The sequence below is a fragment of the Phalacrocorax aristotelis genome, chromosome 9, assembly GCF_949628215.1.
Source record: "Phalacrocorax aristotelis chromosome 9, bGulAri2.1, whole genome shotgun sequence".
Taxonomy (NCBI): Eukaryota; Metazoa; Chordata; class Aves; order Suliformes; family Phalacrocoracidae; genus Phalacrocorax; species Phalacrocorax aristotelis.
The window spans coordinates 817,184-844,727 of NC_134284.1; the positions used below are offsets into that span (position 1 = coordinate 817,184).

Sequence of the window (27,544 nt, forward strand, 5' to 3'; positions counted from 1 at the left end):
AAGTCCATTAGTTAACGGCAAGGGGGAAAGGAAGGGCTGCAAATCAGTCAAATCAACAGATAGAAGGTTAGGGAGAAAAGCAGATGTAGAAACAGAATCTTCATTTTTATTCCTCAAATGACGCAGTTTTCTTGTCTAGTACAAAAAAAAGAAAGTGGGGTCCCAAACAGGACTGACACTTCCAGTGGACACTGCCAATATATTCGAGGAAAAAACAGAAGTGCTAGGGGACTTAGCAGGAAGGAGAAAATAATCTTCCCAACTATGGTGCTTGATACCAGGAAAGAAACTTATTCTTCTGACAGTAAAGCTTGCCTCCATCTCAGCTCACCTTTGTCTAGGCAGAGGGAATCAAAAAGGGACTATCTAGAAAGCCAGGAAAGGACATTTCCATGGATCTGCTAGTCTTCACTTACATGGAAGGGGTTTGACCTCAGGACAGCATGTTTTCTAGTGTTCCTCTGTCTGTGTATGTTGACAGTGCATCTTGGAGATACACAGCATGATTCACCCACTTCAGAGACAGAAGGAGATGAATCACTCTGGATAACATCAGAGCCAGACCAAACTTTTATACAAAACTTGGCAAAAATCTGAAGGCTAAACCTCTGAACATGTGTGAAATTGTCTACCCAAGCATCTTCTATGTTATTTCAACCTTCTTCCGCTGGCTCAGAACTTCAGGAACTTTATTTCCTGATGGAGAAAAAACTGCAAAAATTCAAATAATATGCCACAAGACATTTTCTGGATAGATCGAACCCAAATCAGAGCAAAAACCTCAAAAGAAAACTTCTCTTGTGGAACCTCAAGGCCAGTTTTTCAGGTATGTGACATTCGGATAACGAATGATAAACATCTGAAGTTTTGGGCTAATACCAACATTCTACTTTTGTATTCACCCTTCACTGTACAGGACTCCCAGCATCAAAGTGAAACACTAAGTACACTCAGAATACCAGCATGACTGGATTCTTCAAGCTCTACTAAGACAGCCAACTGTTCAGTTTCTGCCTTTATCGACTAGCCTGTTTCTCTCCGAACGGTATGAGACAGAGTTTTTTAGAACTAGTAATTAAGGAAGAGAAACAAATAACCCAATAATATTAGAAGACTCTTGTGAAACGTGCTGCAAGCAAGAAGACAGAGAGTGTAAGTGAATTTGACCTACACTGGGAAGCCTATAAAGCTTGGAAGCCTGTGGGTACAAAAGATCCATACAGTAAGTGCTGACCAGCATGAAAATCTCGAGACCAATGCACAATGTGTCCAACCCCTGGAAAACGCACCAGAGCGAGCCATCTTAGTTCCCTTGAAAACTGCTGATGACTGAAGCCAATAACTTCATTCTTCCTCCACCATTTTGCTTCAGGCTCTATGCCAATGTTCACCAACAGGCTAAAAGCAAACTGAAATAACTCCAAATGCATTGTTCACCCACCAGGCAGTGGTGATAAGGAAGAACTCATGGCCTGTTCCCCAACAGCTGCTAGAGAGACAAGTAGCAAAACTCCCAGGCGAAGGACAATTCTACTGCTTGGAGCTCTCTAAATAATAAAGCCATCTCATTTCAGAAAGGAGCTTCACTGGTAAAGTATTGCAACGACTATAAAGATCCTCCTCCTAATGGTATTTCTGTAAAAAACTTAACATATTACAGGATGCTCTTCGATATTATTCTGCCTTTTATTCTTAAATCTACTTTCAGACTGTGAGCAAATGTTCACCTTGTACAGCAGCTTGTGCCCATAGTTTCCCTACAGCATCGTACATGCAGCAGCTCCCTGAAGGACCCAGGTTTCACAGTAAAATACTGGTAGACTGTTACCCTAGCAAGAATAGTTTTAAAGAAAGTTGAACAGGTTTGACAGCAGCCAGGGTGAACTACTGCTGGTTACCATCTGAGAAGTGGCACCCAAGCAGCTCGACCTGATAGATCAGCAGTGTACCCTGAAAACCCACTAAGTTTAGAGCACAGCAAGGCAAATGGGAAAGAACGATGGCTGTACAGCTTGCTCAGAGCATCCCTGAAAGAGCAGCCATATGCTGACAACGAACACTGCAGCTGAAAGGAACCAAAATTATACAACAGCTTCTTAAAATAAATCCTCCCAACAGGCCCTGCTTCCTGTTCTGCTAACAGCTACCAGACCAGAGGAGTGGAACTTACTCTGAGTCATGTAAATGCAAGTGTGCTTAAGAGCACTAAGCTCTGGATGCCTTAGCACCTGTGGCTGCACAAACACTTGTGCAGCCAGCTACAGGATCACAAGAAGAACATGAAAGCAGGATGTCTCTCTCTCCATTTTACTCCTGTCTGCAGACAACTTTATGTATTTGAAAACTGAAAAATTGTGAGCTTTTTTCCTCTCTACAGGTAAAACATGAGCAAGTGTCACAGGCCCTTAATAGCACATGGGTAACTAGAGCTCAGCCTGGTACAGGTACTCAGAGGTAACACATCACCTCTGCTGTGTCTCATCCCTGGGAATCTCCAGCATCAAGACCTTGCTGCTACACCATTTTGTGTGACGGGGAAGGATTGGACTGGACAGGGTCAGGATAATATATCACAATAAAACCTTTTTCATGGTAACTGAATAATGCGCTCTCAAATCTTTTCTCTCCCTTTCTAAAGCGTATTTCTAGCTTTATGATTGTGAAGACAACTTTTACATTGTGAACCGAGAGCAAGAATACAGTGAGTTGCCCAAGTTTGCAAACACACTAAAACAGGTTTCTCTGAAAACAACCTCCACGTCATAGCCTGATGCCTTGAAATTACTGTCTGAACGCCATCCATCTCTCCAGAGTCTCTTGTTTGAACATATCTGGTTTCTTCAGATTTGAATCAATGGAAGAAGGCAACTGCGGCTTTTTGTTATAGGGTTAAAACCTATTGAACCTGGTAGATCTATCACTACGTTTCCATTCAAGCTAAATAAAGCTACAGTTAAATACCTCTTTGTCTAGTAATTGCTAAAAACAAAAGACTGCAAAAAACCCCAGGCTGCACTAGGTGCAGTCTGGGCCTCACAAGACAAAGGGAATCATGGGAAGAGATGCCCCAAACGTGGAGATTAAGGCAATGAGTACTGCAGCTCTGCTCCTAAAAGTGTTGGGGATGAATATGGTATTTTTGTCGACATATGAAGCAGATCCTAACATGTGAGGCTTACTGTAAGCCAATGCTAAGTGCATAATTTTTGCTACATTAAACAACTGTAATTATTTATTTGGTATTGTGCTAGCTGTCACTCAAAGCATCTGTCACTCAAAGCAAAAAACTACCTAAAAGCATAAAATTACCTATTTTTTTTTGGGGGGTGTGGGTGTGGGGGGGTGTGTGTGTGTGTGTGTAGAGAATACCAGGAACAGTTTTCTTCTTAAAGAAAGCAATCCAAAACAAGTTTACTCTCTCAGTATACTGACAGGTTACTTTGAGCCTTAAAATAGATCTCCAAAACCCATTAAGCAGGTGAAAAGGACTTCAGTTTCATCTCTTAACCATACCTTATCCTCGGCCAAGTCCCAGATGGCTAATTACTTCCAGGTTTTTCTGAATAAAGTTTTAACCACCTCTGTTGGAATCATCATTATCAAACGTGTTGGGGAGAGGGCAGGAAGTGTTCTGTCTGAAATTTAGACAGATAATAGACTTACTGACAGAATATAAGCAAAAGAACAAACCAAAGTAACTGAAAAGGACAGTAGACCAATTCACTTCTAGCAGCATTTGAGGAAGGCCTAGAAGAAAGTGGGATGCCCAGCAGTATCCAAAAGCCTTTGGGTCACTTTATATCAGCTGTGTTGTGCCCTAAGTTTTGGCAAGAAGAAATATGGGCAGGAAATGCTAAGGAGATTTCCAGTTCTTCACCTTCATATTCAAATAGTCTTTCTCACAGTACCAGTATATGAAATCAAACTTGGTTTATCCTTAAAAAAACAGTCTAATTCCCAAAAGCTCTGTAGCATCTCTGGCCTGTTTTCAGAGCACTGCACCACACAGGAGGTGGACTGGGTGCTGAGGGGGAAGTACAGCATGCTGTCAGGAGAACAAAGGACTACATGGGAATCCTATGGAAAAAACATATCCCACTCAACGTAGTCTCCAGATTACCTGTTATAAATGTGAGGAACTATTTAAGTCAAGGAAAGTATAAGGGATTTTGTGTGTATTTAAACCTTTGCTTGAATTGACTCATAAAGCTGGAAAGCCATGAAAATGCAAAATTCACTTTGGAAAAATATGCCCAGATAAGGATATATAAGGTTTTCTGGATAACTGTGCAATACCTGGATTATCTGTGTATGTATATGGCCTTTAGCACTGTAGAAATGGAGCATCCTACATGTAATGCTGAACATTTTAGTATCTCTGTAAATCAGAAAAGAAGATGGAAAACAGGACATGGTGAAATTCTTTTGTCCACTATTACACAAAACAGGCAAGAATTAGCAGCTGAAGCCAGTATCTTCAGACCTCAATCGTAAAACCATATTTCCTTTGATATTACTCATTCCTAGGGCACGTGTAAAAGAGCAGTGAAAAACTGATGCTGATTGTTGTGGCTCATTAGCCAGTCAGCAATAGATATATACCCTGCATATATTAATTTACTGTAACAAATATTTGCCCATGGGATTGAAGCACTCGGAAACCATACACCCACAGATATTGTCTCAGTCAACCCATCCTTTCAAGGTCTGGTTCCACTCCCTCCTCCATCTCAGTCCCTCCATTAATCTCCCCATTTGCTTTTAGTTTTGCTTAGTTTACAAGTTATCATCACTGAGTACATGAAAACTGTAACCAAAGACTGTCTGTGCCTAACATAATCACTTAAATAATTTCCAGCTAATGATTTACTGTTTGCTTCACTTCCCTACCCACTGTCTGACTTTTTTAGGGCAAAGACATAATTTCTGCATGTTGCTAGAGGACTACACACACCAATGGGGCTAAGAATGCAATAAAAAAGATCTAATGGCAAAGGGGATGAATAGAACATTCGAGTATTTTCCCTTAGGCAGAAAACTGTTGCTACTTTGGTGGCAAAGGCTTCTAAGCCCAGAAGAAGCTAAGAACTGCCTTCTGAAGGTGCCACGCCAGTGGAAGGACTTTTGGCCCAACATGCCCATGTGTCTGGTGATTTGATTCTTCAATGAGACAATTCACTGTCTGTTTCTGGGGAGAGAGTGAATGGAGGAGTTAGATCAATTATCCAAGAGTCTTCAGGATACACTCTGAGAGATGATGAAAGGACTCTAATATGTAATTGAAATACCCTGTACCAAAATACTCACATTAAACCTCGGCTGATTACACACAGGTCTGAGCTATCTCAGACCTTCAGAACAGGAATTGAGTTGTTTATCAGTGAAAGCCAAACTTCTAAAAAGCTGGCTGCCCACTACAGAGCCTTTGTGTTGGGTAAATTAGCTTCAGGAAGAGAATCAAAATGAATTAAAACCACATGGAGATCCTCTCCCTTTACCCCCCTTTTCCCCTTTCCTTTCGCTATATGAATCCCCTCACCAGGAGACGGAGGCCAGTTCAGTCTAATTTAGTCCAGTGTTTTTGTTTCCTAAAGTCTCAATCTTGGGCAGAGTCCATTAATAGGCTGCAGCTGATTTTAATCTAGATGAAATCAAGACTTCTCTCTTCTTCGGTTTTACAAAGATTACAAATTGTGTGTTATATGAATAGAGGGAAAAGGGAAGAAAAGAACCAGAATAAGTAAAAAAAATCTGCTGTCCGTTAACTGACCTGCTGAACAGGCCTGTGATTCAAATAAGGATGAGAAATGAGAGTTGTGGGGGAAAAAATACACAGCTAAAAGCTCTAGTGATACTGCACTCAGACACACTGGTAAGAGGAAATGCAGTAATGTCTGATAGCTACCATTACCATCGTAACAACACAGAAGAGATATTAATGAAACTCCAAAAGTGGCAAAACAGATGCCTCAAAGACCGTTGTGATAGTTTGCAGCATCCCTTCCCTGTTAAACTTAAAATCATATTGATTAGCAACTATGACTTCTTTGTATCTCGTGTCTCTTTAGTAGCCAAGGTGGAATAAGTTGGTCTTAGGCTAACTCCTTGTAAATACTTGTGAGTATAAAAGAATACCCACGTGGACCAATTCAAGTGGGATCTCATCCCTTAAAAGGGGTGCTGAACCTAGAGAGAGTTGCCTCAGATCAGTGCTGAGGTATCATGGGAGAACAAGCAATAAAGAAGGTGTATGGCTGTGTTGTCCTCTAAACAACCAGTTCTGGGTTCCTCAGGACAAGTGAAAGAAAAAACAAAGCCATGACAATGTAATGCAAAATTATTTCTCCTTTTGTCCAGAAAACGTACTCTAGATTAGCTCTAACAAGTATGAAAAAGAAAAGGCAAACTAGTCTGCTATGAAGGGTAAATGGGAGAATTATTTTTGGTATGATACAACAGTTGAGAAGCTTTGACACAATAGTCTTCTCACCATGGTAAAGGATGACAGAAGAAAATCACTTCCCTGTAGTGCTGTTTCTCGTGACTGCAGTTGTAGATGACTGTCGACAAAGGTGTCACTACTGCTATACGCCAGTACCAATAGGATTATGGTCAAACCCCTTTTGTCTTATTGGTACCAAACCACTGTGTAGACATCTTTTTTGTTCTCCTCCTGTCACACAGAAAGAGAGCTGAATGCCATAATTCTCCTCCATCTCAGAAAGAGCAATCTCTTCACCAACTTTCTGACCTACCTAGACTTACTCCTGTTCATCTCTTACTACAGTGTGTTTTTAGTGTGCTTCACCCTAAACTAATGTTATGTGCTCTCAGCTCCACATCTTCCAGCATCAGTTTTCTTTATTAATGTCCTTGTGTGTTGATATTTTTTTAAATAACACATTCAAACACTTAGAGAATGCTATCATATGATATTGCTAAGGATCTGGAAGTGTGCAATACCAATCTTAAATTATTTTAATTTTGGGTGGGAAGGGGCTGGGCTTTTTTTGTTGTTTATGCCAGCTTGAATTCTCTGGCTACTTTATGCAACTTTGGAACTCTACACACAGTCATAGGACACTGGATGGCTCAAGACTGCATGAATCCATGATTTTTAAAAGAAATGCAATAAGCTGCAAATGTGACACTCCTTTTTTTTTTTTTTTTTTTTTATGCTTAACCTCAGTGCTGATGCCTTAAAAGTTTCCCTTTAGAGGAATCTCATGAACAGGTCATACACACCTGCTCTATTTAAAAATGGGCACTGCTGCTGAGGAGCAAGGCCAAACATGAAGGGACTATGAACAGCAAGTGAGTAGACTGTAACTACTCACAGCACCCTGCAGTCATACTCTTTGGAGAGCAGCAGGATGGCAGCCATTTGGAAGAAGGAGAGCTCTTTATAGAGTTGCCTGTAACAGTCTTTTGTTCTTTCACTCCAGCTGAAAAATATAGGCAAAAACCGCTTTCAATCCACAAGAAAAAAAAAGTTTTTAATAACCTATGAGCAAGATTTTGTGAGCTGTACTCGCATGCAAAAGATCCCAAAAAGCTGAAGTCTTAATGTCATTATGATAACTTAAAAATCTCAAAATAGCATTTGATTCCTTGGAGAATCCATTTCAGAAGACAAGAAATGTTTTTTTCTGCTCACTAATGCTGTTATTTTGGGAATCACACACCTGTTTCACACAAACAAGGAGAGTATATACCTGCATCGAGTAATAATCACAGCTTTGCCATCAGAAGGAAATTCCCCAGATGTACTAAAAGTGGTAGTAATCAATAATAAAAAGTATATATGCAGAGAAACAGAGAGACAGACAGACATGAGTAAGAGGAATTATGCGATCCTATCGGCTTTACCTGAATACAATCCCTCGTAATAAACCTCAATTGCTATGATAAATGTGCCTGGATTAAACCCAGCAATTTTTAATTCCATGCTAATGGGGCAAATGTAACTTGGAAGGGGTCTGAATGCAGTCACTGGAGGTTTTATTTGTATAACTTTTCTGGAGTTTGACTATGACTATATTTGATTGCATGTGGGTGGCTGTGGGACGGGCAGACAGCTGGGTGAAAAACTATGACAAAAGGAATCTTGTCCCATTTCCTGCTTGCGCTTCATTCACTAATGAGCACTGCTCTGGGTCAGCCTCAAGATTTCTTTATCTGTTGTTGCCTTGTCTGCAAAAGGGGCACCCCAGCAGCGGAGCTGTTGTCAGCTTGTCTTCAGAGTTTATTCTGATGCCTCTCACCCCTGCAGCTGTGTGGGATTGTAAGTGCCTGGCTGTAAACAACGCCATATTTCGTGCTTCTTTTTGGATAACTTGAAGGCCAGTCTGAGGCCAGATGTGTTTGCTGGTGTAATCTGTTTCCCATTTCTTGTAATAAATGTGTATCTCAACAACTAATAATAAAGTGAAATCAGGATTCATCTGTTGCCTTCTTTAGTGTGATTTGTGTTGGAAAGAGAATGTTAATAAAACATAGTGAAGTCCTCGGTCTCTAGATTCTTCTTGGAGTGCTTGAAATGTTCAGTGAACGTACCGCTGCGAGCAAACAGCCAGGCTGGTGAACCTGATGCCATTAGGCTCCTGCTGTAGCAACCAATATCCCTCTGGCTAGCTTGTGGAAACAAAGCCATTTTGCTTCTTTAAGAAGCCCTGTTTTGCACTAACACTGCCTCATTTATTCTTGTTTCTTTTGTCAGATCAGTTCACTTGAAAGTTTCCTCCTGGTAACAGGTTTAGTCTTTTACTAGGATTCTTTCATAAAAGGCTTCTACCTGTCTGCAAACAGGTTTCAGCTATCTCCGACAGCAAACTATTCTGTTATCAAGTTCAGTCCCTTGCTTAGAAACCCCTTGAGAGGAGCCACGTGAAGACTGCATCTTTCTCCCCGTGTCCAGGGTAGCTCCCTGCAAGCTCCAGTAAGCCTCTATCCAAGAAAAAGGAGTAAATCACACCCAATTTCATTCTATCAAAGAGATGTGTTTTGATTTGTATTGTAAAATGGTATGGAAAGAGCTTTCCCCTCCCAAGCAGGTAGAAAGGTGAGGCAGTGGGAAGAACAAGCCCGTGCAAATGCTTAGCCTACCCCCATCTCCTAATGGCCCACAAGATGTGTTCTGTCGCAGTGCACCACACAGCTGTGCTCCCCCATGTTTCTCCCTCTCTTCTTTCCAGTTGATAGTCATATCCACCCCCACTCCTCATATCCATTATAGTGTGACCTTCACTCTCAGTTAAAACCTCTGCTCAAGTCTGTCACAGATACTCCATCAACGAGAAGCAATTCCATTAGGTATGGCTTTGATACCAGGCTTCCAATCCTCTGTTATCTGCTACATGGTCTTTTACATCCTCTGTAAGTTGAAATAATGTTAGATAGATAGATAGATAGATAGATAGATAGATAGATAGATAGACAGGCAGACAGACAGACAGACAGACAGAGATGGTCATAAAAACAGTTTCTATAAAGTCAGTCATAGGGTTGTCGTTTCCCCAATAAGCCTTACAGAAAAACGGTCTGAAGTTCACCCCATAGCAGGTTTTGCCAAGCCCTCTAGCCCTGGGATGGAAAGCAAACCCCTTCCACAGAGCTAGGCAGCTCTAATTACAGATGCATCAAACCAGGACCTACTTTGATTCAAGACAATTGTTCCCTGACAGAAGCTCATCTGTTGTCTTCAGTTGCACTAATGAACGTTAGTTACTCAGTCAGCCTTGCTAGTTCCGTTCAGCAAATGGGCCATCAAAAACTTAAGTAAATTCTATTTCTCCTGTGCCTCTTCAGTTTTATTTTAACACCCAAGTACAAAAACTAACTGCATATGTAAACCTGAATGACTGACATAACTGAAGACAAACTGTTTTAGCTGGCACGGAAGACACAATTTATTCCATTAAAACTACTCATGATGACACATGAGAAGGAAAGAACCCCTTTTAGCTTTTAGGAAACAAATAATTTCTAGGGTTAGCAATTACAAAAACAAAACAAACCCAAACCATTTGTATTTGTAAACTGAGTATACTTGCTCTGGGTTGACTAAGATGTACTAAACATAATTTTGGATCCTTTTCTTGAAAGAACCACCACACTTTAAGATGCTAGCAAAGTAAAAATCCTAAGCATGGGCAGATTCATTTCCCCACTGTTCCATCTGGGTTTTCAGCATTTTACTGTGCTTTCACACCTAATATATGAAGTAAAGACCAGTTTCCAGAAGGCTACTTTGGTGGGTGGTCTGAGTTAATTCTATTTCTTAATTTTATTTTCCAGGACACTAAGAGTTTTCTTTCCATTTTCTGTGTTGAGCTTAGTGGTTTTACAGAGCCACAATACCAATAACACAATACAGAGTATTTGTTTTATTTCTTCCTGTATCCAGCATGGTTTTACACATAAGTTGATCACCTCCAGAACCACAAGAAGCATCTCTCATTTGAGCTTGGCCCTAATTCTCCTGCCTTCATCAGTTTTGTATATAGTTGACGTACTATGACCCCTTAAAGAATACTCCTTACACTTGATCCTCTCAGAAGTTTCATGGGATTCTCCCTATTCTCTTTGTATTCTTATCAAATGCTTTCACTCTGACAAATCAACGTGCCCTCAGAACACACTTGCACTAAACAAAACAAGGTTATTTTCTCTAAAGTTCTTGCTCTCTCTACAGTAATGTCATTAGAGCCTTCACAAAACATAGAATCTATGAAGCCACCGTATTATAAAAAGTTTGGAAGCAGTCTTCTGAAACTCATGTCTTATACACTAGAGGAAGCAAATCCCTTATCTCAGCTAACCAGTAGAATAGAGTTGTGAGTGCAACTAGATCTGGAATTATGGAAATAGGCTGTCATAAATGTGTGAAAGTGTCATTTTGTACATAACACCCCACGGTAACCTGTGAACTAAGAAGAAATCAATGCAGGGGTGCACTTTGAATGTGAAGACAAAGCTGGTAAGTATTTGGGGGCTGCCTTCATTTTGTGGCCTGAAATTTCAAAGCATCACATACAAGGAATGAACTCTTTATATCAGAACCAAAATATGCACCCACTATTTTCAAACACCCCAGCAACATAGCGTTGCCTCTAATGGGATGTAAATCTGTTTCTCTAGCGTCTCTTGATATGTAGAAATGGTACATGGACTAGATAAAGCCAGCATAAGACTAACACGCAGGCAGGCTAAGCAAACTTTCATGACTGCAAGAAGAGTCTTTAAATCATAACCTGAGCTTAGCTGATGACACAATCATTGCCTGAGTCATCTGAAAATCTGAAACAATGGCTCTGAGCATGGTAAACTTTGTCATTAATCAGACAATGTGTCAGCCTCATGACTTGAAGGATGGGGAGAGGGACGGCAGGGATTCTGCCACTTCAGCAGACAACTCTATGGGTGGAGCAGGAGCAGTAAGCCTGACTCAGTCTGATGCATTCCTGATGCTTCAGCAACATGATTGAACTTCACTCTCAGGACACCTGGTGCCTGTCACACTCAGTAAGGAAATGGCATCTCTTACTGTTCCTGATGGTGAGCAACAATGCAGAGGAGGAATCAGATGGCAGAGAAGCAGCAAAGCAGAGGAACCAGTGTTTAAAAACAGGGTTTTAAAACCTCAGATAACCTAAGCAAATACTAGCACTGACATACCTGATTTGGGGCTGTCATGCAGAGGAAGCCTAGTCTGTAGAGAAACAGTGTCCGCCCTTAACCTCCTGAACTATCAATTTTCCCCGTCTAATACTGCAAAAAGGTTATGCTGCAATGCCCTGTGCTTCCTCACATTTAAAGTTAGGGTAGCCAAGGGCAACATAGGCTCCTTCCTCTCTAGCCTGATAGCAGAGTTCTTCCTTCCTTTTGTTCACATGAAGAACAAACACTGAGTTGAACAATAACAGTGGGTGCTTCATTATGATGCTCTCCTGGGCACCCAGCCCTGGTTAGCATTATCTTACCACTTGGGTTTTGTTTTGAAGGAAGCCATGAATGGTTCTTTCAATTGCTGGTGTTTCAAGATCAACATTACCTCTACTTCCTGTATTTTGAAGTCTCCTTATTTTACCAACAGTATGTGACACTATGAAAAAAAAAAGACACAGAACCAATGAACTGAAAAAACTGCCAGTCTAACAGGCAAGCAATAACAGAAGGCCATTTAAACTAGCGTTCTCTGAACCAGTTAAGCTATGGATTCTGAAAATTAGGAAAAAAAAACCCGACACAAAACCAAAACCGAAGAAAGCCAAAACAGCTTAATCCTTGGCAACTACTGAAGGAAGTGCATACGAGGCACACAGCTTAGGCTCGGAATATACTTTATTTGAAAACGTCCAGGCATCTGATCACACTTCCTGAAATCAGTATCATCAGGAGACCCCTCCCTGTCACATCTCCTACTTACTTTACTGACAAACAGGCCTTTAGTAATTTAACAAAATCCATACTCTCTGATCTGTAACAGACAGGTGGCAAACCCCATTTACCACAGACTTATGACTTGTGCATTCCTGCAGACTTTTACTCTTCTTGGACAAGTAACTATTTTGGACAAGTTACTAAATTATCACTCACTTTTCACACTACGGGAAGGGCAGGTGAACAAATTTAATAACAATTGTGCAGTCCTCTCTGGACCATCAACCAAGTCATAGTCAAGAAGCTACACTGAAAACAGGTGTCGGTGGATGCAGTTGTTCCAATGGTGACTGGGAAGGGGAGCAAAGGGGACCGACAGCTTCATCATCAGCCAAAGGTCTCATTCTGCAAAGATATGTCTGCAAAAGACACACTCTTGAACTGAGTATGAGGTAAGCTGGCCTCAATTAGTGCCACACTGTCACCTGCACCCCTCACGTGGGCCAGCTCATTTAACCCCTCTGCTAGAAGAGGACTCGAGTTTGCACGTTCAGGTTGTGCGCTGAAGTTTCTTGTGCCCTTGAGTGATACAGCAGTTAGCAGCGTCTCTCCTGAACCCAGACAGCTGTGACCAGCTGGATGGATATCTTTCTCCCATTGTGTTCAGACATGACAGTGGAATCTAGTTCTTTCTACACTGGAGAAATCTGGACTTGCTCTGACTTCTGGCCACTGCTTAGGAACCTTTCCTAGGGCACAACTGATCTTCCAAATGAAAATCAAACAGTGCCTCAGGTGGTGGTTGCTCGTCCTCACTGCTGCTGCAGTAGGTGGGAGGCTATGGGTCAGCTCTTTGACCACTCATTTCCCAGTTCAGCCTAATGCATGTTTGAGAGAAGAAGGGGGAGCAAACCCATTTCTCAAGGAAAAGAAAAAATTCTGGATGAAAAAAGTTAGCTCTGTTAAACTCCAATAGGGTCCTATCCTATTCAGTATTACTCAGCTGGAAGGACTGTAGTGATGAAGCAAGGCCACAAAGTTGTAGGGGAAGGAGGGCTGAAAGGCAAAGAAAACACAACATACCTTTGAGCTCTGGTGTGCACAGCATGAGGCCCTGTCTCTGTATCAGATATGAATGTGCCTGGGATCACATTACAGAACTATCAGAGTTATGCTTTAACCACTCTAATTTAGTGGTTTTGGCTTTTGCTACCACATTAGAATACATTGGCTTGATTTTCAAAGGTAACAAGCACCTACAGCTCCTGCTGAATTCAGTGACAGCTGCAGCTCTAAAAATCAATTTAAGATTGCATATTGAGAAGAACTGAAGAAAAATGAAAGACCTATTGTGTGGATACGAAGAGTTTAAACACTGCTGATGGGTGGTATATGAGTCCCTTCCCTTTTCAAATGAGTTTCACTTCATGCTTTGTTTGGTTTTCCTGTTGATGCATCCTGCACCCTCCAGTGCTAAGCTGGTGGGATCCCACATACTTTTCCTGGCATGTGGTGTTTAAAATAAGAGACCTCAGCAATCGGATATCCTCAGCATTTCCAGCTATTGAACACAATCACGAGTACTGTGATCCAATTTCAGAGCAGAAAAGAAAAGATATATAGGAATATTCTCCCTGTGCTGGTACGGGGCAGACAAAAGAAAACTAAGCAAACAGGATGTTCTGCTCCTCTGTGAACTTCAGCAAATGGCCATGGCAGGCAGGATACAGCCTACAGACACACAGCTGCAATGTATGTCCCTGGCTGCCCAATAGCTTGTTATGGGTAATTCACCCACAACACAAATGCGGCATGAAGAAAGTAAAAGGTGTAGTGTGCAGTTCCCATCTGACATGCCTCAAGACTGAAGTCCTTCATCAAACACACGCAGCCTGAAGGAGGAATGTGATGTTTTCTATATGCTACTAAGCAAAAGAGTCTCATCCCTAAACTCACTCAAAACATCTTCAGGAGTGCAATGTTTGGTGTTCACAGCTCAGGACATCAGCCTCCTTATTCTAAGCTTATTCACTCGGTAGTAAGGCACAACCCAGCTGAGGTCTCCACAACAGCACACAGCACTGAGAAATCGCTCTATGGTAGACTGCTTGATAGCACTCTACACCACAACACTTCCGAGAAATGTCAGTCTTCACATCTCTGCTGCTGCTTCTGGAAAGCATACCTTCACAGGGTGTTGGACTATATGGGAGACTGTTTCTGTAATGGAAAAGCCAGGATGTTCAAATGAAAATGAGATCCAGTGGACAATAAAGTAAAATCCAGCAACAACATCTCTTGTTGAACTGTTAATTGTAGCATCATCTGCCTGTGCTTCCTCTTCACCCATGCAGTCATGTGTGCACTGCCTTGCCTCAGTCAAGCTCTAAGGCAGACCCTCTAGAGTTATTCAGGTGGCAAACAAAGGAACAGTTGGGGCTGATACACCCTGCTCTAACAAACTGCTGACTAAGCTCGTTGCCTCTCTCATCTCTGTAACCCTGTTTAACTCCATCTGGCCCTGAAATTTAATCTCACAAATTTTTCAGGGGTCTTCACAGAACTGAATGACAAAGGACCAGATTCTGGTTTCATTACAACATAAACAGTGAGAAGCAGCAGTACAACAATCATTAACACTATGTTAAAAGTTCAGATGAACATTTCAGAAAATACTTAACAGTAACAGTCCAATGTTATTAATTTTAGGGATTAACTGTAATGAGAAAAACATTTTGAAGTAAAAACCTGTTTGTTTGGAAGGTTTATCATGTGTGTCTGTTTATATGAAAGGATTATATATTCCTTTTCCATCTTATCAAGACAGATTTAAGCTTACATGATAAGATCATTTAAATTTGTGGTTAGTCCAGTTTTAAAAACAGGGCAAGTCTACACAACAGATGCAGAGATACCTGAGGTAGAACAAGATGTGTGAATTCTAGAAACATTGAGAAAGTTTCAAAGAAAAACAGCACTGGGCCCAAAGCAGCAGGAACCCTACTTGCAAAGCATCATCCCTGTGCTAATAAACCCTGCCTCAAACATAGTTTTCTAGTTTAGAGGAAGTGCTATTCAAATGTGCCTATCTACTCAGGATTGCACTCTGGAGACTTCCAGCTTTAGACTGTAGCTAATTGTTGGCACCACTCTCCCCTCCCCAGCACAGGGAACGATAAAGCATCCAGCATTTCCCCTCGGCAACCAGGTTTTAACATGGAGAACACATAAAGTCCTATAGCTAAAGAAGAGTTGCATGTACTACCAAGGTTAAGTCATTCGAGTCATAGTCCTCCACTGCTAACTATTGTTTTACAAGGTAAAATGACACTAGCAATGCCCTTACCAAACATGCTAGCGGTGAAGCCAGAACAGACATAACCTTTGGGTATAGCAAAAGAAATGTAGTTGTGGCTACGTGAGGAAGGAATAAGTCACAGCACAGTGAGACTTAACTGCCTTTTACTTTCATAAGATTCACACAAAAGCATGAGACTTTACTCTGGCTGAAAAACATGTTTTTGGACAGACATTGTTTTGGCTTCCTGCTCATGAATGCATTCGCTTAAGAACATTAAGTCCATTTTAAGTACATTTGACCTTATTCAACAAATCTGTAGCTTGGAAGAGGTAACATCGTGTACGTTAAATCCAGGCAATTACTAGCAGAGCCTTTGTCTTCTGCCACAACATTCAGTTCCCAGAACAATACACTGTCACAAATCACAGATACTACCTCTAATCGACAGACAACTTCACTCCTTATGTTAAAAGCCTTTTGGAAAAAAGGCCATTTGCTTTAGCACTGTGCTGAAAACACAGGGGAGCAGCACACTTTGATCAGGAATTCATTACAGAGAGAGTGGTAAGGAGAAGATTTCTCTGAAGTGAGACCATTTTGCCCCAGGAAGCCTATGCCAGCCTTGAAAGGAGGGGAATGTCTTTGCAAATACAGAATTATACTCCTCAGCTCACTGTTTTAACAACACTGGATTATAAAAAATCAGTATTGCTTCACACTTGTGTAAATGAGAATAGATTTGGCACACTGCTTGCACTAAGTTTTGTTCATATCGCATTTAGTAAAACTTAAGAAAAATTAAATGTTGGCACTTCAGTTGCAGCAAAGCATTTAGGGACATATTTGGCTTTCAGTGCAAGAAAGCAGTACTGTATCTTCAGTGTCTTTACATACGTGTTCAGAAATAAGCAGGAAATTCAATACTTTGTGCTAAACTGGATTTATCTAGCATAATATCCTCCCACAAGTTAAGCTCACAGCAAAAAGTATGGCCAGAAACTTTACCGATCTGTTGTCTATCTACTATGCCACTAGAAAGATCATGTTTGCAGAGAGAAAGATTTAATTTTTTTGAAATGAGGGAGTTTATTTTGTTCCTACTGGATCTAAACCCAAGATGCTTCTCGTCTTCCTTCACAATTAAAGTATTTTCCCTCCACCTCTCTTCATTACCATTTTTAGTTGGTTTTGCATCTGTGCTTTGTTCCTCTGGACTCCTTCGTTTGACAGCCATGGAGTTCAGCTACTCCAGCGAGGCTTTACCAATGCTGCTGCAGAGCAGTAGAGCGATTCCCATCAAGCCACCCAGTGAGGATACCCTCACCCAAGCGAACTCCATTCCTAGGTCAGGTTTAGTAACCCATTCCCCAAAATGCCACGAACAGGCTGAACAAAAGGACATTTTTGTTGATGTCTGCTACATCTGGACGGGTGATTTTGCTGGCATTGGGATGATGGGACTCTTATTTTTTTCCCATTCTTTACTGCCAGGATAGACCAAGTTTACAAACCAATCCTGATTTCTCACTCTCATTATTACAAACCTGTTAGAAATAGCATGAGGCTTTCAGTGTCCCTTGGGGAATACAGCAAAAACAGTTCCACCCCACAGAGATCCTAACAATGATCAGTTCATCTTTATCCCTCCAGTAGGGCTGGAAATCACCAGTGGCACTGCAAATCTGTTACCATCTCAATAGCAATGCACAACTTTATTCCCATTAATCTGTCTTCTGTCCATTCACACATCAAGTACAACCCTTCTTCATTTTACAGATTATATCCATGTTGCTCCAGACAAAGGTCACTTTATAGTTACAGTTCTTCAATGGAATAAGAGCTTTTGATGCAGTAAATCGTTGTCTCTCACTGGTCAAACTCACACAATACAATACAAATAATGCTGCCCTTTCTTTCAGAATTCCCTTTCTAACTCACTACTCATTACCAAAGCATCTCTTTACAAAATAAAATAAGGCATTTTTTAGTTGCTTCAGCCATATAAATTAGTTATAGCACTTTGCAGACAGTTTGCCATGCTGCACTACAAACCCAGACCCTAAGCCATTTTGAGATCAAAATGAGCCTATTTCAGTATATTAGTGACAAATGAAACATAAAGTACCAAGGTTTCCCAAGATTTAGCTGTTCATAGATCTTTTCCCTCTCAGTACTGTGAAACTTAAAAACCTAAGACACCCTCTTCCGAGCGCCACGTATCTTTTGTTTCTACTTATCAGAAGTTACCTGCCTCAGTAAGACATTACAGGCAAGGTGAGCGTGGTTGTGTGCACACAGACGTGTGTGCAGTGGAAAAGAGGGCAGGAGAAAGGGTGAATTAATCAAGTAACTAATCATCCAGTCCTGCTGGTACAAAAATCAAACTCTTCCCTTTAGCAATAAAAGGTATTCTGTCCTTTGGGTTGTGAGGGGAGCCAGTCAGCATAAGACACAAAACTTTTGTTATAACTTTCTTTCAAAAGAAAGAATAAAATATAACAGGAGAAATCTTAATGTCAAGTACACTCATGCAAAATGCCAACCATTTAACAGCAACAATGCTTTATTTAGCACTGAAGGTCATAGTAAGAACTGAGGCCAAAAGCTGAAGGCAGACAAATTCAAATTTGAAATACAGAACAAGTATTTAGCAGCAAAGTAACTAAAACTGGAAAACACTGTCAGGCAAACCAGGAACACACATTTCTTGATGCCTTCTAATAAAAGTGAATGCCTTTCTAGAAGACATGATTCAGTGTAACATAGTGCCTGCAGGAAACGTATGATATATGGGAGGTCAGTTTGGATGTACTGCTGATTCTACCCTTCTTTAATCCCTGTGGAAATGAAAATAAACCATTACTCAAACCCAAGTCCTAGCTCACTAGTATTTTTTGCCTTGTTTTCAGTGCTTCTGAGCTCTTTCAGTGAAGAGCAACGTTAATCACTTGGTTAAAGCATTCAGAGGAAAGCCCCAATAGACTCTCCCATTGGCAACCAGCCATCATGTTCCCTGTCTTCTTTTGCAGCATCATGCTCTTGGCATTTACTTAGGTGAGATGCAATGAGATGTACTTCCACAGAGAGCTGAGCTACCAGTTGCTAATACCTAGGCTCTGTTGCTAGTTTGTATTTATGCCCCAGATGCTGCTGCTGCTTCTAAAGCTAGATTTGGATGACTGCCCACAAAATACAGCTTAACACTGACATCAGCTTTTTCAGCCTATCTTCTTTTTGGATATATATGTGCATGGCTAAGCAGCATCTTCTAGTTCAGCTGACCTAACCCAGTATATGCTACATTCAGCTTCAATGAAACTACAACTAGACAAGAAAGGCCCAGAATCTGTTCTGACTGATGTACCAGGAACAGAATTACCAGCTAATAATTTCCAATCCAAAACAGACATTATATCACTGCTAATGAGAAAAATAATCTTGTGACTTGCACCCTTAATCAAGAAGATCTGGAGCTTTTTTACTGTTATTCTTTTTGACAGTATCACTTCATTCACTTCATTCACTTTAACTAGTATATTGAATTAGGGAAGCAACAGCAAGTCCTTAAACAGAATACACAAGCAGACAGTAAAACTTCCAATATTTTGTAGTGCTCAGATCCAGGCTTCTGCCTCTCTGTTTAAGATTTCTACAAAATAGAGATCTGCTGTCAGACTGGATTTTGCAATCACAATTCAGGTTCAGCATAGGGTCACACTGTCCAGGATGTCAGTACCTTACATGACATTGTATTGCAATGTAAAGGCAACTGAGGCTTTTTTTGGGGGTTGCACTCCACCCCTGCACAGTACAGATCACACTGAAGCAATGAAAGGAGACTGAAGGGTGACTTTCCTTGCTAAACCTCTGACTGGCCAGTTTTGCTTTCCAATCATCAAATTTCATTTCTCTAGTCTGCAAGTGGAAATAAAAGAATGACTGAATAACTGGATTCTTTTCATCACTGAACACTTTATAAAAGCAAAGACGTTTTCTCTGTGGCACCCTTGGGGAGCCTGGAGCTCTCCTCTCGCAATATAAGAGAAGCAGTTCTGCCTTAACTAGGGTCTTCTCTGAACACTTTTGTGCTTGTGCTGAGGCCATGAGATGCAAAGATACCAGGGAAACAGAGCAGCAATTTACATTGACAAAGAGGATTTTGATACACTCCTCCAAATGGGGCAGCATTACCATCTTAATAGCCTTTGCTCTCAGCCCTCTTCCTGAGGACGCTGGAGATTTTTGCGAATGGAGAACAGTTCCGCTTCCCATTTTAAATGCAACAATAGCAGAAGGGCTTCTTAAACTGCATCAAATAGCAGTCTGTGAAATCCCTAACTAGCTGCACTGCCTCTCCTGCCGTTTTATTATCCTCCAGCCCACAGAACAAAAGCTGGGGGGGGAGCTCCTCCTCATTTTTAGCCTATTCCACACATCCTAATCCTTCAGAGGTGGCAATGGAAATTGCTTGTGGAACTGTTAAATCACACTTTCACTTTGTCTTTCATTCCCCATTCACCCTCACTAATCAAGGAGTTTCCAGCCACATTTTCCGATATCAATTTGTTTATGGCCTGTTGGTTAATGGTCCCAGGATGGGACCCCCTGAGTAAGAAGAAAGAATCCTGGGCATTTCAGCCAGCTGCTGCTTCTCGCCAGTTCCCACACCCATCCACTTGTTCCCATCAGCCGCCCTGAATGTGCTCACCTCCTGACACCAACTGAATTAAACAACAAAGCCTGAATGGGAAAGCTGCCTTTGCAATCAGGCTGCGGGACAGATTCCACTTGTTAGTGCTATATGCTGTCCCTCAAGCAGCACCACAGGGACACTCCCTCACCGGCTGACCCGTGGCCGGTTGCCTTACTGACATCTTACCTTGCGTCCGGCTTCCCTTTAGGAAGAAACAACAAGTACAACTCATAAAAACTCTAGCACCTCTTGCACGAGGCAGCCTGGTGCCACTTTCTTCACTGTATCCAAAACAGCCATTTCCAGGTCATTTGTTCACTTCCTCTTTCCCCCCCAAAAAATGATCATTGAAATGTGGGATAAGAACATGCAATATTTACTTTGTACAACTCGGTGAGATGGCTCATGTGTAAGTGCTTACAAGTCTCTGTAAAATAGTCTGGGGCACATAATCAGGGCAACCATGCCCTTGGTTACTACCCATCTAGGAGAAAAATATCTCAAATGGAAACATAAGGGTATAGTCAGAAAGTAAGGAAAGGCTCACGTAAAGAAGAGCTTCAAGCTGCCTTCCAAAATGTACAAAGAATGCCTGGTATCGAGACAACATTCACTTAGAGAAATCCAAACTGGTATCTCACTTCTCACTTGTTTTTATTAAAATGGTGAATGATGTTATAAACATCCACCCCAGAAACATATGGATGCAGGGAAAAGAGCCATTGCCATACACCTAATACAGTGCTATCCTTCTATCAGAGAGTCCTATCCCCTCATCATTACATGTTACCAGGACCACTTGTTCTTTAAAGGTCGGGTTCAGTCCTTGGAAAGCTATATTCCCAGCTCACAGAAAAGAACTGAAACAAATAGAGAACCTCTCTGAACAACGCTTCCCTTTTCTGAAATGGGAAATCTTTCTTTCCTGAAGTTTCACTACATTAGTGCCTGAGGACAGAGCAGGAAATCATCTGCCTTTTTTTATTATGACCAGAAACATCTCTGCAACTCAAAAGATATTAGAGAGAGAAAAGTAGCTTGTCTTCTGCCCGATACGAAATGAAAACATGTCTAGACTAAGTCTTGCAAGCCATGTCAGTTTAATCTAATAAAAATTGTTTCTTGTTCCTGTAGTCTTTTTAAAATTACTGGTACCAAATAAAGCAGATCAAATTCCTAGTATCCAAAGGTTTAGGAAACATCAGATGGAGCTCCACATTATCATTACATAGATGTATCAAACTGAAGTAAAAATGCACCACAAAACAGTTTTGTTTCTTTTGTTTTCCTACATTATATATCACCAGAGATATAAGTGCATTTCGTCATTAGTAACTGCAAATACGTCATTGGTCTGGGCAATCAGAAATAAAAGAACTGTTCACGTACCTTAAAATGTTCATACTGCTTTCTGTGATCAGTGATTCTCAATCACTAGAACTTGAGAAACAGCAATACGCACTTTTCTTAATGCCATGGATGCATATCAGAGTGTATCCTCTGAACAAAAAGTGATAGGCACTGACTAGTTTTATTTGGTCTGCTAAACTGATGCAACAATCAGGAGCCAGGCTGCGTACCCAGAGACAGCAGCTCAACAAAATTCATCTATGAAGGTCTGTCAAAAAGTAAGGACATTAAAGGAAGACTTTTTGGGATAAACGGGGAAAAGAAGGGAAAAGCTTTTTACTGTGTTCTGAAAGTACGGGATTTAGGCCACGTCCACAAGGAATCCTAGTTCCCTGCCATCATGTTAGTAATATCCAGCTTTATAGTACACTACCTCATATCCTAGAGAATCTGAGGATTATTTAAGACCATGGGGCATTAGCATTACAATTATTATAAAAATAAAGAACAGATATTAATTACCTGTATTTTTATTGATGTCAAGCCATTTGCTAAAGAGGAACCACTTATTAGAGCATGTTATTAATGATAGATGGGTATGTTTCTCCTGGAGAAACCCACCCCATAGAAGCAATATTGCTGGAACCATTCTACTTTACCTTGAAGGAAAACAGGGATCTTTGATTAATAATTACAAGGCCCATCCCTAGATCCATGGGAATATGCAACAACTAATTTAGATTAATCCAAAACAGTGAATGCAGCAGAAGGCTGCCCTTGTCAACCAGACTGTTTAAATGTGTGGGGTTTTCATTAGGTATAAACAGCACCATTTTCAACAATAGTTGTTGTTATCTACATTCAGCCTGCTTAAAATACTAATTGCAAAGGCAAAACAATCGATGCTCTGGTCTTACCTTGAAGAACCAAGCCTGATTTCTCAACGGTGTAGAAAAAAGCGGAGAATGGAGCAACAGGGGATTTAGCAACCAGGAGCTGCAAGACAAGTGACAGAGAAGTACACATCTTTATAACATACCAATCAGAGCTCAAATCCATAGAATAATCTCACTGGATTTCACTTCCGGAAAGAGTTTAGCATACTGCAGAAATAACAAGGTAGCTCTTGATCTAGACCTGTCACTTCTAAGTCGTTGAGGTCTTCTCATATGCATCTATAGATCATGCTGCAATTTCGAAAGGATTCACAGGTCCTAAAAAACAACTGCCATGAAAGCAGCTTGTTTTATTAGCATCCTGTTTTGCTTAATCATTCCTGCTGGTTCAGACAGTTGCACTCAGATAGGAGACAATTTTGAGCAAAATGGCAACTGCTGCTGCATAACGCAATTTTAATCACCATTAGCCATTCCACAGATACAGCCCCTCATCTTCTCCAAGAACTCTACCCACCATCTTCCTCCTGCCCCTGGAAGCAGTGTGGTCCACCCATGGGTCACCACTCTGGGGACAGCAGCATGCCATTGCAATTATCTGGATGTCCTCTTTTGCAAAAGGGGTAATGACTGAGTCAAGCTTTATTCAAGGATCCTGTCTTTGGAGTTTCAAAATAGGAACTGGAATTCCCTCAGGGTGTATAGCACAATCAAATTTAGCTCGGCATTTGGGTGTGCTGACCCTCCATGTTCAGGCCAGAAATGTCCCAAGCTCTCTGGCTCTACTATGGAGGAACCATCCTCTGTAGAAGATGAGCTGCAGCAGAGCTCTGGAGCCGCAGAAATGGGCTTGCTGGTGTCATGGTTTAACCACAGCCAGCAATTAAGCACCACTCAGCCGCTCACTCGTTTCCCCCCCTGGTGGGATTGGGGAGAGAATCAGAAGAGCAAAAGTGAGTAAACTGGTGGGTTGAGAAAAACAGTTTAATAACTGAAATATAACAACAACAGCAACAACAACTTGCAATGAAAAGGAAAATGCCAAAAAGAGAGAAATAAAACCCAAGAAAGACATCTCCAGCCATCTCAAGTCGGTAGAGCAGAAGCTGAAAAGTCCCTGACTAGTGTAAGCACTACTTAGCAACAACTAAAACATCAGTGTGTTATCAATGTTATTCTCATCCTAAATCCAAAACACAGCACTATACCAGCTACTAGGAGGAAAATTAACTCTATCCCAGCCAAAACCAGGACAGTTGGCAGGGTAGGGGACGTGGGACCTGCAGTGGCAAACTTGCACAGATATGCCAGGCTTTATTGCTTGGCTGTTTGATTTTTGCTCATTGCTGAGGAGTGCTCCCTCTCAGCTTGCCTCAAAATAAGCCCCATTCTGTCACCTACATGAAAGTGACATTTTAATGGTAAATGTAGTAAGTTCTGCCCAGAGTATGGCCAGCACAAACACAGATCTAACGGTCCCTATGCAGGCCCTGCAGAAGACACTGAGAGCAGTGGCTGAAGCAGAGAGCGTGCTGCTGCTCTGCCTCTGGCACAGAGCTGTTGAACAAAGCTGAATCACCTTTCTCCGCTCACCTCTTCCTCAGCTAGAGAAGGCTGGGAACCAGAAACCAGCCTTCTCAGCAGCAGCCCTGCACCTGGGAAGAGCCTTCCTGGCTCCTAAGGGCACGGTTTGGGCAGCCCGTGCTGATCCTCTGCAGGGATGTGCTCCAAGGAGAGCAATATCCCAGAGCCCAGGCCGCGGCTGCTCAGGGCACAGAGCAGGCTGGCCAACTTTCTTTCCTTCAGCGCACCGATTTCAGCTAATCCATCTGCGAGGCCCACCTGGCAGTGTGCTGTGGAACCTCGGCGCCTACATTTCCAAAGTCCTGTCAGATACTATACCCTCTCAGCCCAAGACAGGCAGCCCTCTGTCAGATACATCCAAATACAGATTTCTTAGAAATACAGACAGTAACAATCTTATTGTTAGAGGTGTGGGGCACCAGAAGACCTGGCTGATTTCAAATGGAGTAAAAAAACCACATTATTTTCAAAGGTCATGCTCTAATTCTGCCAAATTTTCAAGCACAGGTAAGGGTCGCTACATATGGATTTCAGTTGGTGGTGCCTAACAACGAGCAGGGAAACAGTGAGCAGGTTTTAAAAAAGCCAAGAGAGACTACAGAAAACCAAGGAAGTTCATGCTCACCAAAACTGCTCACATTTCACTGAAAAGTCAGACAGTATTGTATCACATCATAGATCTCCAGGACTGGGACATTTATTCCTGTGTAAGATTAACAATATCAAGTACCAGAAGTTTGAGTTCTACAGTGTCCTTTTGTAACCAGAGGATTTGGCAGCATATTCTGCTGCGGAATCAAGGCTTGTGTGACTGTCCTGTAGCGCTTTAAATGCTGAGGGTGTCTGTATAGGAGGTAGGGTTCGTCCGCATGTGTACGTAGTCCGCAGACAGGACCATGCTTAGATGCCTTGCAACTCTTTCTCATCTGATTCTGATACAGGCTGAACAAACAAAATCCTCATATCTGGTTCTTCAAACATAACCATTATTATGCACAGCTACTAACATTTTTATGGTCGTCAGGATTTAAACCAAATATAGTCTCCCTTCTTCATACAGTTAAAAATAAAGGCAGGCACATAAAGACCACAAATACAGCTGGAGAACATCAGACCAGTCCAAATGTCAATGTTTTCCTTTCAGTCATATGAAGCTGGCAAAACCACCTCAGGATGCAATACAACCTTTGTGAACTACTCCAAGTAGGAAAACTGCTGTGCTAGCACTTTCCCCTCTTCCATGTTAATTACCCTTCTCTCTGGAATGAACTTCTGGAGAAGGGAGGGGCACGTCGCATCCCACATCCGTGACAGGCTGTAACAAAACCCAAATTCCCTTGCAAGCTGTTATCCCCAGAGCCAGCACTTCCCACCAATGTGGCAGGAGGGGGGACTCTGCCAGGAGGAAAGCAGAGTGCCTCCTGGAGCTTCACACGCTGCCTCAGCTCTGACAGCATGAAGGAGAGGATAGGTGGAAAAACTGTGCAAACGCTCAGCTACAGAGTCTCCCACAACAGCTGAATACTTAATCAGAAAGGCCCAAAGTGAAACAGTTACAAATGTGATATCTAAGGTCAAATTTTTGGCATTCTGTGCAGTACTATGCGCATAAATACTAACCTGTATATGCATGTGCACTAAACACAGTTGTATGTGCAAATGGATAGGTGTGCAAATAACCCCACGTACATTCTGTTACTGCATTTTTATGCCGTTACAATATGTGTATAGCAATGAAAAAATATAATAAATCACATCCTTTCAGCAGCGTGTCACAGGGCTCTCTGAAAGGCTGCTGCTGCACAGTTACATCTGAGGCTCGGAATTAGCTTCCTTTTTAGTGAAATGGGAACAGCTCATAATATTCAAAGGTATTGCTTTATTTTGAACATTTCCTTAGAGAGAAAAATAACCTTTAAAGTATGATTGCATATTTCACAACCATACAGAGCACACAGAATTCTTTTTATAACACCAAACTCTACACTAACTGAAAAAAAGTAATTACGTATTTAGATTTGTATTTCAACCAAAGAGAAAAAGCCGTAAATGTCACTGCAAACCATCCTCTGGATAGAATAGTCAACGCAGAGTGAGTTCTTATGCATACACAAGGACCTTAGAAGACATAGAAGGAAATACAGATAGAGAAAAGAAAACCATGCTTTGGAGGCCAAAGTATAAATCAAGTAGAAGTATAAATCAAGGATTACCAAAATTGAGGAATTGAAGATGAAATTCAGGCCTCACCAGAAATTTTTTCCTATTGACACTTCAGTGCAGTCAAAGTTGCACCAAAAGGAGTACACATTTTGAGACGAGTAAACAAGAATGGTAAATAATAGCCTACAGGAGTTAACAGGCATTCAAATTACAAAACATAATTTTTAAAGGTGAAACGAATAGAAAATAGACATAGAAAAATGATTAAATGGTACTGAGTCTTTCCAATTCATCCTATCCATGATGCTTCTGGAACACTATCCATGAGCTTCCAGAATGGAATATAAAATCCAGATGCAGTTGTTTTTATGCTGCTGTCCTACTAAAGTAAGAAAAATAGAGATGGATGAGAGAAGTGAAAACCAAAGCTATTTTAAGTTTTGCAAAGTCCTAACTTTACAAAATGGTCAGATATTAATTTCTTTCTTTCCTTTCTAGCATCATATCCCCCTGCCAGTTTGTAATAATTATTTATTATTTGACAACGTGTAGCATAAACATTAAACAACTGAAAAATTATTTCTGCCACGAGGCACGTTAAGAACACAAAAGTACTATGGAAGAGGAAATATATCACCTTGATGAAAAGTGAATAGAAACAGGATAGATGCCATTAGATTAGATAAAGGAAGACAAATGAGAGACAGGCAGAGCAGTTGAGAAACAAAAGGCTTAGAGAGAATTGATGATGATAGCAGAAAAATTGTGCATTAAAGTTTGTTCTTTAATTAGGGAAAGCATTTTTATTAATACAGTTTATTGTTTATAGGCTTCATGCAAGAGATGAATCACAGAAATTGATTGCCGAAGACCAGAAGAAAATACTAATTATTGGGACAACATCCCCTGTCAATAGCAAAGAAAGTGATGAATTGGAAAATGTATTGGATGGACTTTCAAAAGTAGTCTGATAACCAGAAATCAAGCCAGTGTCTTAGCAAAAAGAAGTAAAGAAGATGAAGAAGACAGACTTCTATCAAATTAGTTATCAAAATGCCAGGATGATAAACTACCGAGTGCTGAAATAAGATGATGATTTTGACTGAGCTGTGAGCTCTCACATGGAAAAACCAATACAATTTCATAATGGAAAACTAATGATTTTAACAAAAGTCA

General features: G+C 41.1%; 1 protein-coding gene across 15 annotated transcripts in view; it reads right to left on the bottom strand.

Moving 5' to 3' along the window:
- The window catches only part of RAD51B (RAD51 paralog B), a 473,504-nt gene that overhangs the window by 119,631 nt on the left and 326,329 nt on the right, over window positions 1-27,544 (bottom strand). For 14 of the 15 annotated variants that reach the window (XR_012662232.1, XR_012662233.1, XM_075103134.1 and 11 more), the window contains one exon: window positions 22,643-22,721. Coding sequence is in view for 11 of the 15 variants with exons in the window: in XM_075103134.1 (XP_074959235.1) it covers window positions 22,643-22,721 (79 nt within the window). In the remaining 4 variants the exon portion in view is untranslated. Of the gene's footprint in view, window positions 1-14,518; window positions 14,602-22,642; window positions 22,722-27,544 lie in introns of those variants that run through there. The other variant, XM_075103129.1, reaches the window with a different exon arrangement.